Source organism: Neophocaena asiaeorientalis, unplaced genomic scaffold, assembly GCF_003031525.2.
Source record: "Neophocaena asiaeorientalis asiaeorientalis breed wild unplaced genomic scaffold, Neophocaena_asiaeorientalis_V1.1 scaffold280, whole genome shotgun sequence".
NCBI lineage: Eukaryota > Metazoa > Chordata > Mammalia > Artiodactyla > Phocoenidae > Neophocaena > Neophocaena asiaeorientalis.
This window is the reverse complement of record NW_020185321.1, coordinates 4,773,746-4,786,763: the sequence shown is the minus strand read 5'-3', so window position 1 is coordinate 4,786,763 and position 13,018 is coordinate 4,773,746. Positions and strand designations below refer to the sequence as shown.

Below are 13,018 nucleotides of genomic sequence, written 5' to 3'. Positions count from 1 at the left end.
TGCCTTGTTAAATATATTTATTTAAGTTAAAAAGGGTGTTCTTCTCTTAAAAAATGAGTAATAATACAGGTGGGATAAAAATGGGGCAAAAATTGCGAAAAGAATCTATCTACAGTGTCATATTATTTGTGATATATTCTGATATTTTATTTTCTGTTTTATCACTTCTTTTTCTTTTTCTTTTTTAATGCTACTCACAGCCCACTAAATTGACTTTGTAACCCCGGGAACAGGCTGTGACCTGAAGTTTGTGAAACATTGTTATGCAATGCAACCGCCTTGAACAGGCCCTTGTCTCTTGGCTTGGCATGATGACCCTTGACCCTGAGCAGAGGTCCCCACCCCAGGCCCTGCACTTCAGAGGGCCTGCTCCCACCTCATCTGGTTGAGTCCCTCCGCACGGGCTGCAGAACCTAAGGGCTTTCAGGAAGCGCCCACAGGAGCCTGTGCCCCTTCTCAGCCATGCTCTGGGTCCCCAGGACCCTGGAATTCCCCACCCAGGCTACTCTGAGCCCACTCCAGGGCCTGCGTGGCTTTCTTTGTAGGCACATCCCTAAGACCAAGAGGCAACCAGGGGTGTGGATGGACCTTGGATGTGCAGGGTGGGGTGTCCACACTCACATGCTGAGGGACCCAGAGTGGGGAAAAAAGAGGGTCACCGTGGGCCTGGGCCCTCCCTCTGTGTTTGCCCGGTTAGCAGTGTTGCCTCTCAGTGTCAGGGGTGAGCTGGCTTTGGACACCAGGCTCTGCACAAGGACCAGGCCTGGGGTCTCGATCTGCCATGGGTGGAATCCAACACTGACCCTCCCATTGGCCAGATTCCCCTGTGGCCCGCCCCCGCCCCCATCCTTCCCACCTCACCCAGGCTGGCTTCGTTCACCGTGGCCCCCAGCTTGGCTTTGGAGTCTGTAACTCCCTCACTTTACTCCTGGGGTCCCTGCCCCAGCCCCTGCTGCTTTCTTCCACTCCCCGGTCAGGAATGATCAGAGATCATGGCGCAAAGACCACAGTGCTTTACTTCTTGTCGGAACAGAATGGATAAATGGGGAGTCAGTCAGCCTTCAGGGAGGGCAGGGCTGGGAGAGTAGGGGGCTCAGGCCACCAGTTCCGGTTCTGGCTCCATCCACGTCCTACCTCTCAGGCTGGGCTTTGTTGACTAGTCTGTAGGTCCTTCGAGGGGAGGGAGGAGGCCAGGCACGGTGAGCCGGCGGTGGCTCAGTCTCGGGGTGCCCATCGGGTCATCAGCCCCCACTTCCAACGGACTCATCTGTCATGACTCCGGCATAACCGGGGCAACTGCCTACACTTGCCGCCTGTAGGTGAAGGAAATGGTTCAGTCATGAGTTGGAACAATATTGATTATTGCGGTGATCTGGGTGCCGGAGGACGAGCCTCCCCTCGGGAGGCTCCAAGGCAACTCTGAGCAAGCGACAAGAAGCTGACGGGGGAAGAGCTGGTGCAAAGGTCCGCAGGGGGGACCTCCCCCCACCCCTACGCAGGGGAGCCCTAGCTTGTGTGTCATTCATGTGTTCAGCAAACATTTATTGTGCGCCTACTCTGTACCAGGCAGTGACCTAGGCACTGGGAACACAGTTGGGAGCAAGAATGGATAAAATCCCTGCCCTAGTAGAGCTTTCTAGTGGGGGAGACCGACAATGAGAAAAAGAACTAAGTCAAGTGCACATACAGTGACGTGTCCGACAGTGATGCATGCTGTGAAGAAAAATAAACAAGGAAGGATGCAGGGAGACCCAGGAGCTGAAGGCATCCTCATGGCAGGGACTAGAGGGGCCTCAGTGAGGAGGTGAGGGGGGAGCCACATGGACATATGGAGGAAGGGTGTTCCAGGCATAAGGAACAGTCAATGCAAAGGCCCTGAGGCAGAAGTAGACAGGTGGGGTTAAGGGAGAGCAGGAAGGCCAGGGGGCTGGGCCAAAGCAAATGAGGGGGATCTTAGAAAACAAAGGGGACTTCAGAAAACAGCCCTCTCCCATCTCCTGGCTGCCACCCTTACCTACACTTCCCTGTCCCTCTAGACTCACCTCCTACCCCTCTCCCGCTCACACTGCCCCAGCCACCCTAGCCTCTTCCTGTGGTTATTGCAACACGCTAAGCTCATTCCTGCGTCTGGGACTTTGCACTTGCTGCTCCCTCTACCTGTTTTTAAAAATCATCTTCCTTATCAGAATGCATTCTGATTTTGCCTCTTTAGAGGGAGCACCTCTCCCCATCCTTCTCAATCCATCTTTATTTTCCTCCTGGTAATTCTCTTTTTCTGTATCTCTGCTCCACTCTGTTCATTAATGTGTTGAGCTGTTTATTGTCATCCCCCCACCAGCTGTGAGTTCTCTGAGGGTGGGGACCAGGGCCCCCAGCATCACAGCACAGGCTGGGGCACAGAGTAGGTGCTCACAAATGTCACTGGAACAGTTTATGGCCCCAGAGCTAACATATAGGCTCTGCCCTCACACAGAGCCGTGTCCAGTCATTCCCTGATTTTTCTGTATTGTGTGACCTTGGACAAACTTCTCAACTCTCTGAGCCTCACTTTTCCCACAGGGGAGAGAACAGGGTCTGGCACTAAGTTAGGATCTATAAGCACAAGTTGAACAACTGAGGCAACAGTGCTTGACTCCCTGATTCAACAGGATCAGACACGCATCAGCGATCTCTTTTTAATTCTATCAGTGTTCCGTCTCCCACCTTAAAGCAAAAAGCTGAGGCTGTGCCCATTTTCCTGATAAGGAAGTTGGACAAAAGAGGTCACTCATAAAACTTGGCGTGGGTTGTACAGCTTAACTGAGAGCTTGCAAACTGGTTGCCCTCGTGTTTTACTTAATCTGTAACTTTTTTTTTTTTTTTTGCGGTACGTGGTCTTCTCACTGTTGTGGCCTCTCCCGTTGCAAAGCACAGGCTCCGGACGCGCAGGCTTAGCAGCCATGGCTCACGGGCCCAGCCGCTCCGCGGCATGTGGGATCTTCCCAGACCGGGGCACGAACCCGTGTCCCCTGCATCGGCAGGCGGACTCTCAACCACTGGCGCCACCAGGAAAGCCCCTTAATCTGTAACATTTTTTAAACTTCTTAAAAAATTAGTTTCTCCACTTGTTAATCTCCCTTTGCCCCCCTTCCCTGCTCGACACTGGGCCCTGGGAGGCTGACTTGAGAGGCCGCAGCCCACAGGCCCTGGAGGGAGAGAGGAGGGCAGGAGGAGAGAGAGGCTGAGGTATCCGATCCCCTCGACCCCTGCCCCGCTCCCTCCCAGTGGGCTTACCAGGAGGCACGGCTGGAAACCTCTCTCTGAAGCCACAGTTCCTGCCTGGGGCCCCCTCCTCCACTTCCATCTCTCATCAGGTCCTGGCGCAGCCATTACCTCTCCTCACTCATGCAGCCCAGGGCCATCAAAGCTTCCCGCTATTGCTAATCCTGGGGAGCTGCACCATCGCATTCCCCTGCCACCGCTGTGTGAACAAGCGCAGGCTAGCCTGCTGGAGAAGACCGCCAGGTGAAGAACTGAGGTGCCCACAGAAGCAGAGCTCCCTGCTGACCCGCGGCTGACCTCAGACACGTGAATAAATCCAGCTGCAACCAGAAGAACCACCCAGCTGAGCCCAGCCTAAGTTTCCAAATTGCAGAACTGAGAATTCAGTAAATGGTTATCATCTTAAGCCACTGAACTCTGGGGAGGCTTATATGGATATGCCTCCTTTAAAACAATCTTGCTCAGGGGCCTTCAAGAACCTACCCTCCGTCAGAGTCCAAGCCAAGGCCTCCTCCCTCCCAGTCCTGATGCCCCTCCCCCCCAACCCCCGTTCTCACTGGTGAGGATGACGATGCCGGTGATGAACAGCACGGCTGCCACCAACAGGCCCCGTTTCCGGAGGGTGCCCTCATCTGCAGAGACAGAAATGGAAGCGTGTGGCGAGAGGGGCCTGCACCCTCCTCTCCCCACGGCCTCCCATGGGTAACTTACCATAGGAGAAGGGGTCGTCCTCGCTTGAACCTGGAGGGGACAGAAGGGAGCAAAGGTTTGTGGAGTGAATCGGTGAGTGAGAGTCAGAGTCAGAGCGGAGACACCTGGGTTTCAGCCTTGGTGCACTTAGAGCAAAACTGAAGTCCTTACTCAGCAGACAGTCTGGTTCCCTTCACCTCTAACCTTTTCTCCTCACTTGCCCCCCTCACTTACTGTGCTCCACCCCCACACCCCCACCCCGGCTGGTGACCATGCAGACCCTTTCTCACCCCAGGGCCTTTGCACTGGCTGCTCCTGCTGCCTGAAGCTCCCTTCCCCAGATGTCCACATGGCTCCCCCTCAGCTCCTTCTCAGTGAGGTCTCCCTGGCCCTTTACAGAAAATACTCTCCAGTCATTCTCTCACCCTAACCCTGCTTCGTTTTTCTTTTTTATTCCTTTTTTTCTTCGTTTTTCTTGATAGCAGCTTAAAACCACCTCATATATAGTTATTATGATTCTTATTTATTGTCTCTCTCTCCCCATGAAAACGTTTCCTTCATTAGGGAAGAGATTTTTGTCTGTCTCATTCACTGCTGTACCCCTGGCACCTAGAGCAGTGCCCAGCACACAATAAATGCTCAATGAATATTGCTTGAATGAATGAATGAACTCTCTATATGACCCGTGGGTGTATCATTTCCATCTGTTCACTGGGGTTGGCTGGACAGGAAGTGGAAGATAAGACCGGGAGGGGAAGAATCAAGGTGCCCCTGCAAACCGAGCTCCTGCTGACCCCAACCTGATCTCCAATGCACAAGTAAGTCCAGCTGAGACCAGAGAAGCACCCAGCCAAGCCCAGACTAAACTTCTAAACTGCAAACTTGAGAGCTACATAAATGGTTGTCTTTTTTTTTGGGGGCTGCGTCCGGTCTTAGTTGCGGCATGTGGGATCTTCATTGTGGCATGCAGGCTCTTTTAGCTGCGACACGTGGGCTCTTTTAGTTGTGGCATGCGGGAACTAGTCCCCTGACCAGGGATTAAACTTGGCCCCCTGCGTTGGGAACGCGCAGTCTTAACCCCTGGCCCACCAGGCAAGTCCCTAAATGATTGTCATTATAAGCCATTGGGTTTGGGGGTCGTCGACATGCAGCACTCACTTATGCGTTCATTCATCTATTCAGACATTTATTGTGTGTCTACCCTGTGCCCGCCCACTAGAACACCAGCCCTGAAGCCAGGTGTTCGCCCGACACCTGTCTACTGAGCACTATTCTGTGCTGGGCAGTACTGAGGCGCTAAAAACACACAGTGAGTAAGAAATAGCCTGTGTCCAGTCTGGGAAGGGAGTTACTGACCAGTCTGCCTGAGGGCGGGGTCCGTCCTGACGTTTTTGCGTGGGAGTTGGGTCTTGGGGGGCGTGGGGCCTTGAGTGGGATCAGCAGAGAGAGTGGCCAGAAGATGGTGGAGGGCAGGAGTGAGCCGTGGAGGGAAACAAAAGACAACTGAACGTCTGCGTCTGGGAGAAGCCCCTCTCCCACGCCTACCTTCAGGGCGCAGGCCAGGTATCCCCGCCTCCCACCCACAGAGGCAGCCAGGAGTGGCAGATATGGAAATACTGCAATAAGCCTGCACCCCCTGATTAGGACCAACAGCTCCAACTCCCGAGGAACCCCTGGCTCCTCTCCTAGGACCTCCCAGACCACCCCGTGATCAGGAATAAAGGGTCACATCTGTCAGAGCCACACAGGGGCCTCCAGAACCCTGACCCAGTTACAGAGCCTGGAGATACTTGTTAGAAAACATGTTGAATTTCGCCTCTGCTCCCAGACCAGAAACACCAGCGGGTTCCTCTCTTTAAAAAAAAAAAAAAAAATCAATACCCAAGGGAAGACCTGCCCCTCTGGCACTGAGAAATGTCCTCAGTGAGGTGGCCATCCCTGACTGATGCCCCGGTGTGAAGCCAGCAAGCAGAGAAGCTGCCTCATGAACTGGCTCCCCAGGCCAGCCTCAGCACCTCATTTCCTAAATACGAACCGATTACAAGATGTTCAGGAAAAGTTCTTCCAAGAAAAGGGATAAGCCAGATCAAGGGTAAAGATGGAGGGACCACAGGAAATGTAATAAAAGCACAGCCTCAGTGGTATGTGGTGCTCATGCCCCGCCCCCCAGCCCTCACCCCGGTGTGTGGGAACCTGGGCTCAAATTCTGGTTCTGCCACTTTGCACTGTGTGGCCTAGGGCCAGCCAAGTCACCTCTCTGGGCCTCAGTTCCCTTCCCTGTAAAATGGGGTACTGACAGCTCTTCCCACATAGGGTAGCTGTCAGCAGTGAACGAGTGACCACGTGAAAGCTTAGCACAGTGTGTCCCGCGTGGAGCAAACCCTTAGCACGTTGTTGCTGTTGTCTACCCGGCTCTCACTCCTCCCTTCTTCTGGCAACAGTCCCCTTTCTTTGGGGGGAAATGTTCCTGCTTCCCCAGACCATCTGGGTCTCCTGCTGTAACCCAGCCACAAGGGGGAGCATGTGACCCAGTCTCACCTTTCCCTACCTTTCAAATTCCAAGTAGGGCTTTTGAGTGGACGCTAGGTGACGGAAGTTCTGAGCTGGCCATCTCCTTGCCAGGTGGAAAACAAGCTCCAGTGCAAGAGAGACAAAGATGAAGAAGGGAGAGAGGCTCTGGGGGCGCTGGGCTCAGCAGTGCCTTTTACCACTTGGCTCCTTGACCCCCGCCTCGACCCAGTTGAATTTCCATCACGTACAACCAGGAACAGGGAATACCACATAGGGTAACCCAGGTCAGCAAGGACTCAGAGTAAGTGAATCCGGAGATGTGAAGATGTTTTCTCATTTGGAAAATGTGGAAACAGCTGCTACACCCCCAAACCCCACTGTTGTACAGAATAAAATAAGCTCCCTTCCCCAAGACACCGTATTTCCATCTGTTGTAAAATTGTTTTAATAGACAGATTCTCTCAGAATAAGATGCTTTACTGCCGTCACTGGGAAGTTGTAACAATGATAAAAAATCTACAAGGAGAATGGTGTGACCTTCTAGGTAGTGCTCTTGTGCGGTGCCCAGTCTGAGCAACCGCACGTGCAACTCAGCCTGGGAGTGGCCTAATCTATAGGACTTTCCAGTGGGGGCTGCCTCTCAAATATGGATCATCACACAGGCATTAGAGACCCCCTATTACCTTTATTTTTGCTCATCCCCCTTTCCCACGCCTCTGGTCCTGAGGGGAGCCACCTCTTCCCTGACTCTTGGTCTATGCAGATCAGACATGGGGCACAGACTCAGGGCCTGACCAGTCAGAGCTGTTCATTTCCCAGGCTCCCATTGGTCAGACATAGGCACATAACCCCAGCTGGGCCAATGAGAGTCAACTCTAGGCCTTTCAGCTAGAGATGCACTCTAGCTGCTGAGTTTGTAGCCTAAACTTAGAGCTACGGGACCACCTTTGTCACTAAGAGGGGAAAAGCCGCTTGAGAATGAAGAAAACAGAGCTGAGAGAGGAAGCAAGTCAGTCGTGATGACAGTGCTTGAGCCCAGCTGTGCCTGAAATTGGTGCTTCTGTACTTTGCAGAGCGTATATCGCTAATACGTCTTTTTTTTTTTTTTTTCCAGTTGGGTTTTCCGAGTTTTGCAACTGAACAGCTCCTGCTCTAACATTAAGAAGATCTACACCAAGGAAACACCTACAGGTACATTTCCCGCACCAGCCCTTCGAAGGGATCTGAATAAAAAGGGTTCCTGAGTCTACCAAGTTTGGAAAACGCTGCAAACTAGACGCTCCCTCTTGGGATGTCTGCTACAAACAAGCTTTATTACGACTCCGAGAAGTCCTGCCAGATAGAAACGTGTTTAACTTTAACTCAGAGTTTCCCAAATACCTTTGACTGCAAACCGAGAAAATTTTTTTGAAAAATGTATTAATTCCCCAAACGGGTGCTCTGAGAAATGTACTCAGGGAAATGCCGACCTAGATGGAGAATTAAACACAACTCATATGTTGCTGTTCTAGTCCCAGGCTCTACCTTGCGTCCTGCTCTTGTCTGTCCCCGGACCTGTTGTTAGAAGCACATCCATTTCCGTCGGTTGCTGGGTGTGGATCTCCATCTGCTTCGGGGTTGCTTCTACTCAGGTCGGAAGAGAAAGGAGGGGAGGGTGAGAAAGAAGCGAATCAGGGACCTGCAGAAAGCAGCAAGGGGCCCTCTCCCCTCCTCAAGTTGGCAAAAATCAAAGACATCCATGTACAAGTGCTGCTGTGGGGATGAGAGAGGGGGGACTCTCTCACTCGCCGCTGGTGGCAGGGCAGATCAGTGTGCCTTTGCCCCACCGTGTCGTGGGTAAACTTTAGAGCCAGGTTCCTGGACCCTCATCCTAGCCGTGTCACTGACGTTCGGTGACACCTCGGGTGAGCTACTCTGAGCCTCCTGTAAAGCGAAGATAATGCTCATTTCTACCTCAGAGGGTTTGTGTGAGGATTGAATGAGTGAATGAGGGTGAAATATTTAGAACCATGACCGGCACTTAATTTGTGCTATAAGTGCTCAAGGAGGAGGGGACAGGCTTTCTCATTGCGGCACTGCGAGCAACAAGAAGAACTGGAAGCAGCCAATATGTTCATCAAGATGGACATGGCTTCATCAGCTGTGCACCGGCACCCTGCAGAATGCCACGCAGTGAAAAAGACCAACATGGATGCTTCTATAGGACTGTGGGAAGAGCTTCCAAACACATTGTTGCATGGGGGAAAAAAGTGAGTTGCTGAACAAGTCATACAGTATCCTTAAGCCCCCACAACGACACTTCCCAATTAGTATATTTTCCCCAGTTAATACACATGTGATGCAGTATCACTGGGGAACTACTCCCAATGTAACACTAACGGTGGGGACCTCTCAGAGAGGGAGAAGAGAATGAGAATGGGGAGTGGATGAAGGGATTTCATCTTACCTGCAATATTCTTTTAATTTCCAAGGAGAACGTGTCTATGTACCACTAAACAGTAATGGACAAAACTGGTGAACACTTTTTGAATGATGTTATATTCCAAGAAAGAGTGAAAGAAATGATTTGAAAATTCAAAAAAGGAAAAAGATAAAGAGATAAAAGGAAGAAAATGAAGGGGTTGGCATACAGGGAGTTTCTGGGGTGTCTGCAAAGCTCTATTCCTTGACCTGGGTGATGGTTACATGCGTTCAACTTAGAGTAATTTAAGTTGTACACTTACGGTTTTTATATTTTTCTATAGGCATGTTATTTTTCATGATTTCAAACAATTTTTACAAGAAGTGAATGGAGTTAACTGGCCGCCCCACGACAAAGTAAACCTGGGGATTCAGCACTGGGGGACTGAAATGGGTAATCAAGGACCCAGAGTGTCAGAGGAAGAGGGGCAACAATGTCTGTCCCAGGCCCACCTCCCCACCCTCTGCCCCTGCCCAACTCATTACCAGCCTGCAGGGTTGAAGTCTGAGGAGTGGGCTGGAGTTCTGGTTGGACGGTGTCTGGAGTCCGGAAACAGGAAGAGAAAAGAGAGAAGATGCAGAGAAGGTGCATGGATGGAGGTACAGGGGGATTTCCATAGCAACTCAAATTTGATGTCATGGAAACGAATTAATCCAGCCATTTGCTAACTGCCCAAATGGGATGCCAGTATCTCCCTGGCCTCAGGCCCTCCCCTCCCACAGATGTCTTTTCCCCTACTCAGCACCCACCCGCGTCTGGTAAGAGCCCCCTGAACATCCTTTGGGGAACCATCCTTCCCTGTCAGTCCACTTGGTTCAATGGGCCTGGCACCAGCCCTGTTGGAAGTTAAACACGAGACCCAGGTCTGGCCAATGAGTTTTCTATGCCTGTGGCCACAATGATCAGCTCACAGGTGGGTGTGTGACCTGAGCCTGGTCAATGACATTCAGTTCTGGGGCATCTGCTGGATTGGGGAAGGGGAAATTCTCTTTCCTCTGGATTCTTAGCAGGTAGGATAGAAGCTCCAGGTCTCTATGGGCCATCTTTGCTCCATAAAAAGAGAATCTGCCTTAAAATGAAGCCATCACAGAGAAAACAGAACCAGGAGATGAAGACACGTTCCTGATAGCATAATTTGAGCCTAGATGGAGCCATGCCTGAAGGTTTACCCCTGGACTTTTCAGTTACACAAATCCAAACAATCCCGTTTGGTCCAAGTTTGAGATTTTTGTTGCCATTGTTATTTGCAATGACAGGATCTTGACAGACCTGTCCCTCCTTCCTCACCTGGGGCTGGAGTCAGGGCATGAACGTTCTCAGTGACTGGGTCTGCTAGAGTAATGGATGTGGCCTCCTCCAATGTCTGTCCTGGGAAATCAAGGATGAGAAGTCAGGGAGGAGCCTCTGGTCCGCCTTCTCTCACCGAAACCCCTACCCTGCCCTCCCTCCTGAAACTTTGGGGGATAACCAGGAAGTCCTGTCTGCTGGCGGAGCAGCAGACAGATGTGTGATTGATCAGCTTTGGAGGAAGTGTTTTAAGAAATGTTAATACCCCAGCACCCTACCTGCAGCTGCCTCTCCCTACCCATCCTTGTGGGGTGAGAGAGGCAGTTTAGCCTAGGAGCCCAGGTGCTAGACTCAGCCAGGGCCCTGATCTCAAAATCTGTTCCCAATAACTTCCTTGCTGTGTGTCCTGGAGCAAGTGAAGCCCCTCTCTGAGCCTCGACTGCCTCATCTGCAAAGTGGGAATAATACTTGAATCTACTACTCAGGACTGTGGAGAGGGTGAAATGAGATGGAGGTCTCCCGCACTGCTTAACATGCAGTCAGCGCTGGACAGAGCCACTGTCCCCCACCCTGGCCCAGCCTCCATGCTCTCCCTCCTGGACCATCACACGACCTCCTCCCTGGTCTCCCTGCTCCCATCCGGCCCCTACAGTCTGCTCCCCACACACAGCCAGAGGGAGCCTGTGAACCCCTGAGTCAGATCAGGGCCCTCCTCTGGCTGCATCTCACTCCTAGTAAGAGCCAAAGTCCTCACCTGGCCCATAAGTCCCCCCTCCACCCGGTCCCCTGTCACCTCTCTGACCTCTCCTCTTACCACCCTGCCCCTTCCCACCCTAACCCTAGCCCAAACCCGAACCCGAACACTGGCCTGCCTGCTGTCACTCACATTCTCCAGACAGCACTCGTTCCTTACATGCCTGCTTGGCTTGTTCCCTCCTCTCCTTCAAGTGTCTGCCCAAATGTCACCTTCTGGTGAGGTCTTACCTGATCACCCTATTTAAACAATCCTCATTTCTCTCCTCTGTTTTTCTCTATAGCACTTTTCACCTTCTAGCATACTATATAATTTACGGATGTGTCAGTTACTGTGTGTCTTTCCAACTAGCATGTGAGCTCCTGTTTTATGCAATTGCTCTTTCCCCAGTGCCTAGAATAGGATCTGCTCAGTGAACGCTTGTTGAATGACCGAATGAACACAGGAAACCCATTTTATCAAAGAGAAATGGGGCAGCTTCAGTGCAGAGTTTGCTCTGGGTTCCTGGGTTGTAGCCCAGCCCCTCCACTCACTAGCCTCTGGCACAGGGCACTTTCCTTCACTGAGCCTCAGTTTCCTCATCTGTAAAATGGTCATGACAACAGCATCATAGAGTAGAGCTGAAGCTGAAACAAGCACCTGTCATGTAGAAAGCACCTGTCATGTAGAAAGCACCTGCAAAGGCCCACCACAGGTACTGCCTTCAGAAAACACTTCTCAGGTAAGGGTGAGACATCTCCAACTCCTGGACTGGCCCCAGCTCACCCTTTTCCCTAATCATATATCACCTGGGGATCCAAGGGAGCTGCTCTGCTGTGAGTCCGGTGTTCCTGGCTGCCAAGTAGGAAACCGACACCCATCTCCCCGCCAAATCAAACTCCGTTGAGTCCTTCTTGGAGGTGAAATGGAGGATGCTCAGCAGGACAGGCCCTGGCCAGACTCGTTGGAAGCAGCCACCCAGGTCTGAGGTATCTAAACAGGGTGTAACCTTGGCCCCCTTACTGGGGCCCCCACTTCCTGGTGCCAGCTCAGGAGGGGACTGAGGACACAGGACAGAGCATCCAAATTCACCAGCCTTCCACCCAGCAACGCGTGCACCCGAAGCGGGGCTGAGGGCCCTGCAGCAGGGTGGAGTCAGGGCTGGGCCTTACCTCTGGTGGGGAGAATCAGGCCAACGAAGACCAGGAGACACAGGCGACCAAAGGGCGACATCTACAGAGCAAGCCAGAGCTGGGGTCAGCCATGATGTCGGCGAGGCAGGCCCAGGGCAACCCCTGGGGACCCTGCAGCCCCCTTCCTTACCCTGAGCGGGCACCTCTGGCTTCAGAGACCCCTGCCAGGGTCTTTGGCTGCGGGAAGGAGGGCCAGGGGGAGGGTGTCAGAAGTGGGGATCGCCAGCAGTCACTCCCTCTTTCCCTCTGCAGGTCCCCAAAGAAAACAAGAAGCGTCAGACTAAACCAGGCTTCAAGTAGCAGCCACTGCACAGGGCTGAGAAGCACTCAAGGGCTAGACAGGACTGACCGTGTGGGGCAAGGGGAGGGAGCTGGGGCACCGGAGGAGATCTGAGGACCTCGGTCCCTCCCTCTGGGGCAGTCCTCAGAGCAGAGAAGTCAGCTAGGAGGGGGAAAGAGGAAGAGTGAGTAATGCGCTCCTATCTCAGAGGAAAAAGTGAGTTGGTGTTAGGGGCCTCCCTGCAGGGACAAAAGAGCAGGATGCTGGGCAGATCTGGGAGGGTGAGAGGGATGGAGGGGAACTGGGGAGACTGAGGCAGGAGGAGAGAAGCAATGCCGCACACGGAGGTACTGGGGAGCCGGAGGGACAGGGAGCATGAATGGGGGGTGGGGGGCGGAGAGGCGCCAAGAAGATCGCTCTCTACCCACCTGAGCCCGGCCCCTGGGCAGAGGGGAGCGGACGGAGGAAGATAGGAGGAGAGACTCACGTCAGAGCTGGTGGTCCCGAGCCGCCGGCAGCCTCGTGCGGAGAGAGCAGCTGCAGTGGCTGAGTCCAGGCGGAGGGTGTGGCCAGGGGAGCGCGGGCGGGCGGGGACCGAGACG

General features: G+C 52.8%; 1 protein-coding gene across 9 annotated transcripts; it reads right to left on the bottom strand.

Annotated features, from left to right (window-relative positions):
* Positions 1-997: 997 nt before the first annotated feature.
* FXYD5 (FXYD domain containing ion transport regulator 5) lies at positions 998-13,018 on the bottom strand. Of its 9 annotated transcripts, XM_024733984.1 has the most exons (11): positions 12,904-12,947; positions 12,486-12,578; positions 12,267-12,382; positions 12,116-12,176; positions 10,211-10,291; positions 9,409-9,462; positions 7,987-8,085; positions 5,308-5,376; positions 3,973-4,002; positions 3,819-3,893; positions 998-1,313 (listed from the first exon to the last, which is right to left on the bottom strand). In XM_024733984.1, exons 4-11 carry the CDS (start codon positions 12,174-12,176, stop codon positions 1,264-1,266), a joined length of 519 nt encoding a protein of 172 aa, XP_024589752.1. In that variant the 5' UTR covers positions 12,267-12,382; positions 12,486-12,578; positions 12,904-12,947; the 3' UTR covers positions 998-1,263. The 9 variants fall into 9 exon arrangements, with proteins under 9 accessions (XP_024589752.1, XP_024589750.1, XP_024589753.1 ...); XM_024733982.1 differs by lacking the exon at positions 12,486-12,578 and having other exon boundaries at positions 12,904-13,018; XM_024733985.1 differs by lacking the exon at positions 12,486-12,578 and having other exon boundaries at positions 12,267-12,313; positions 12,904-12,987.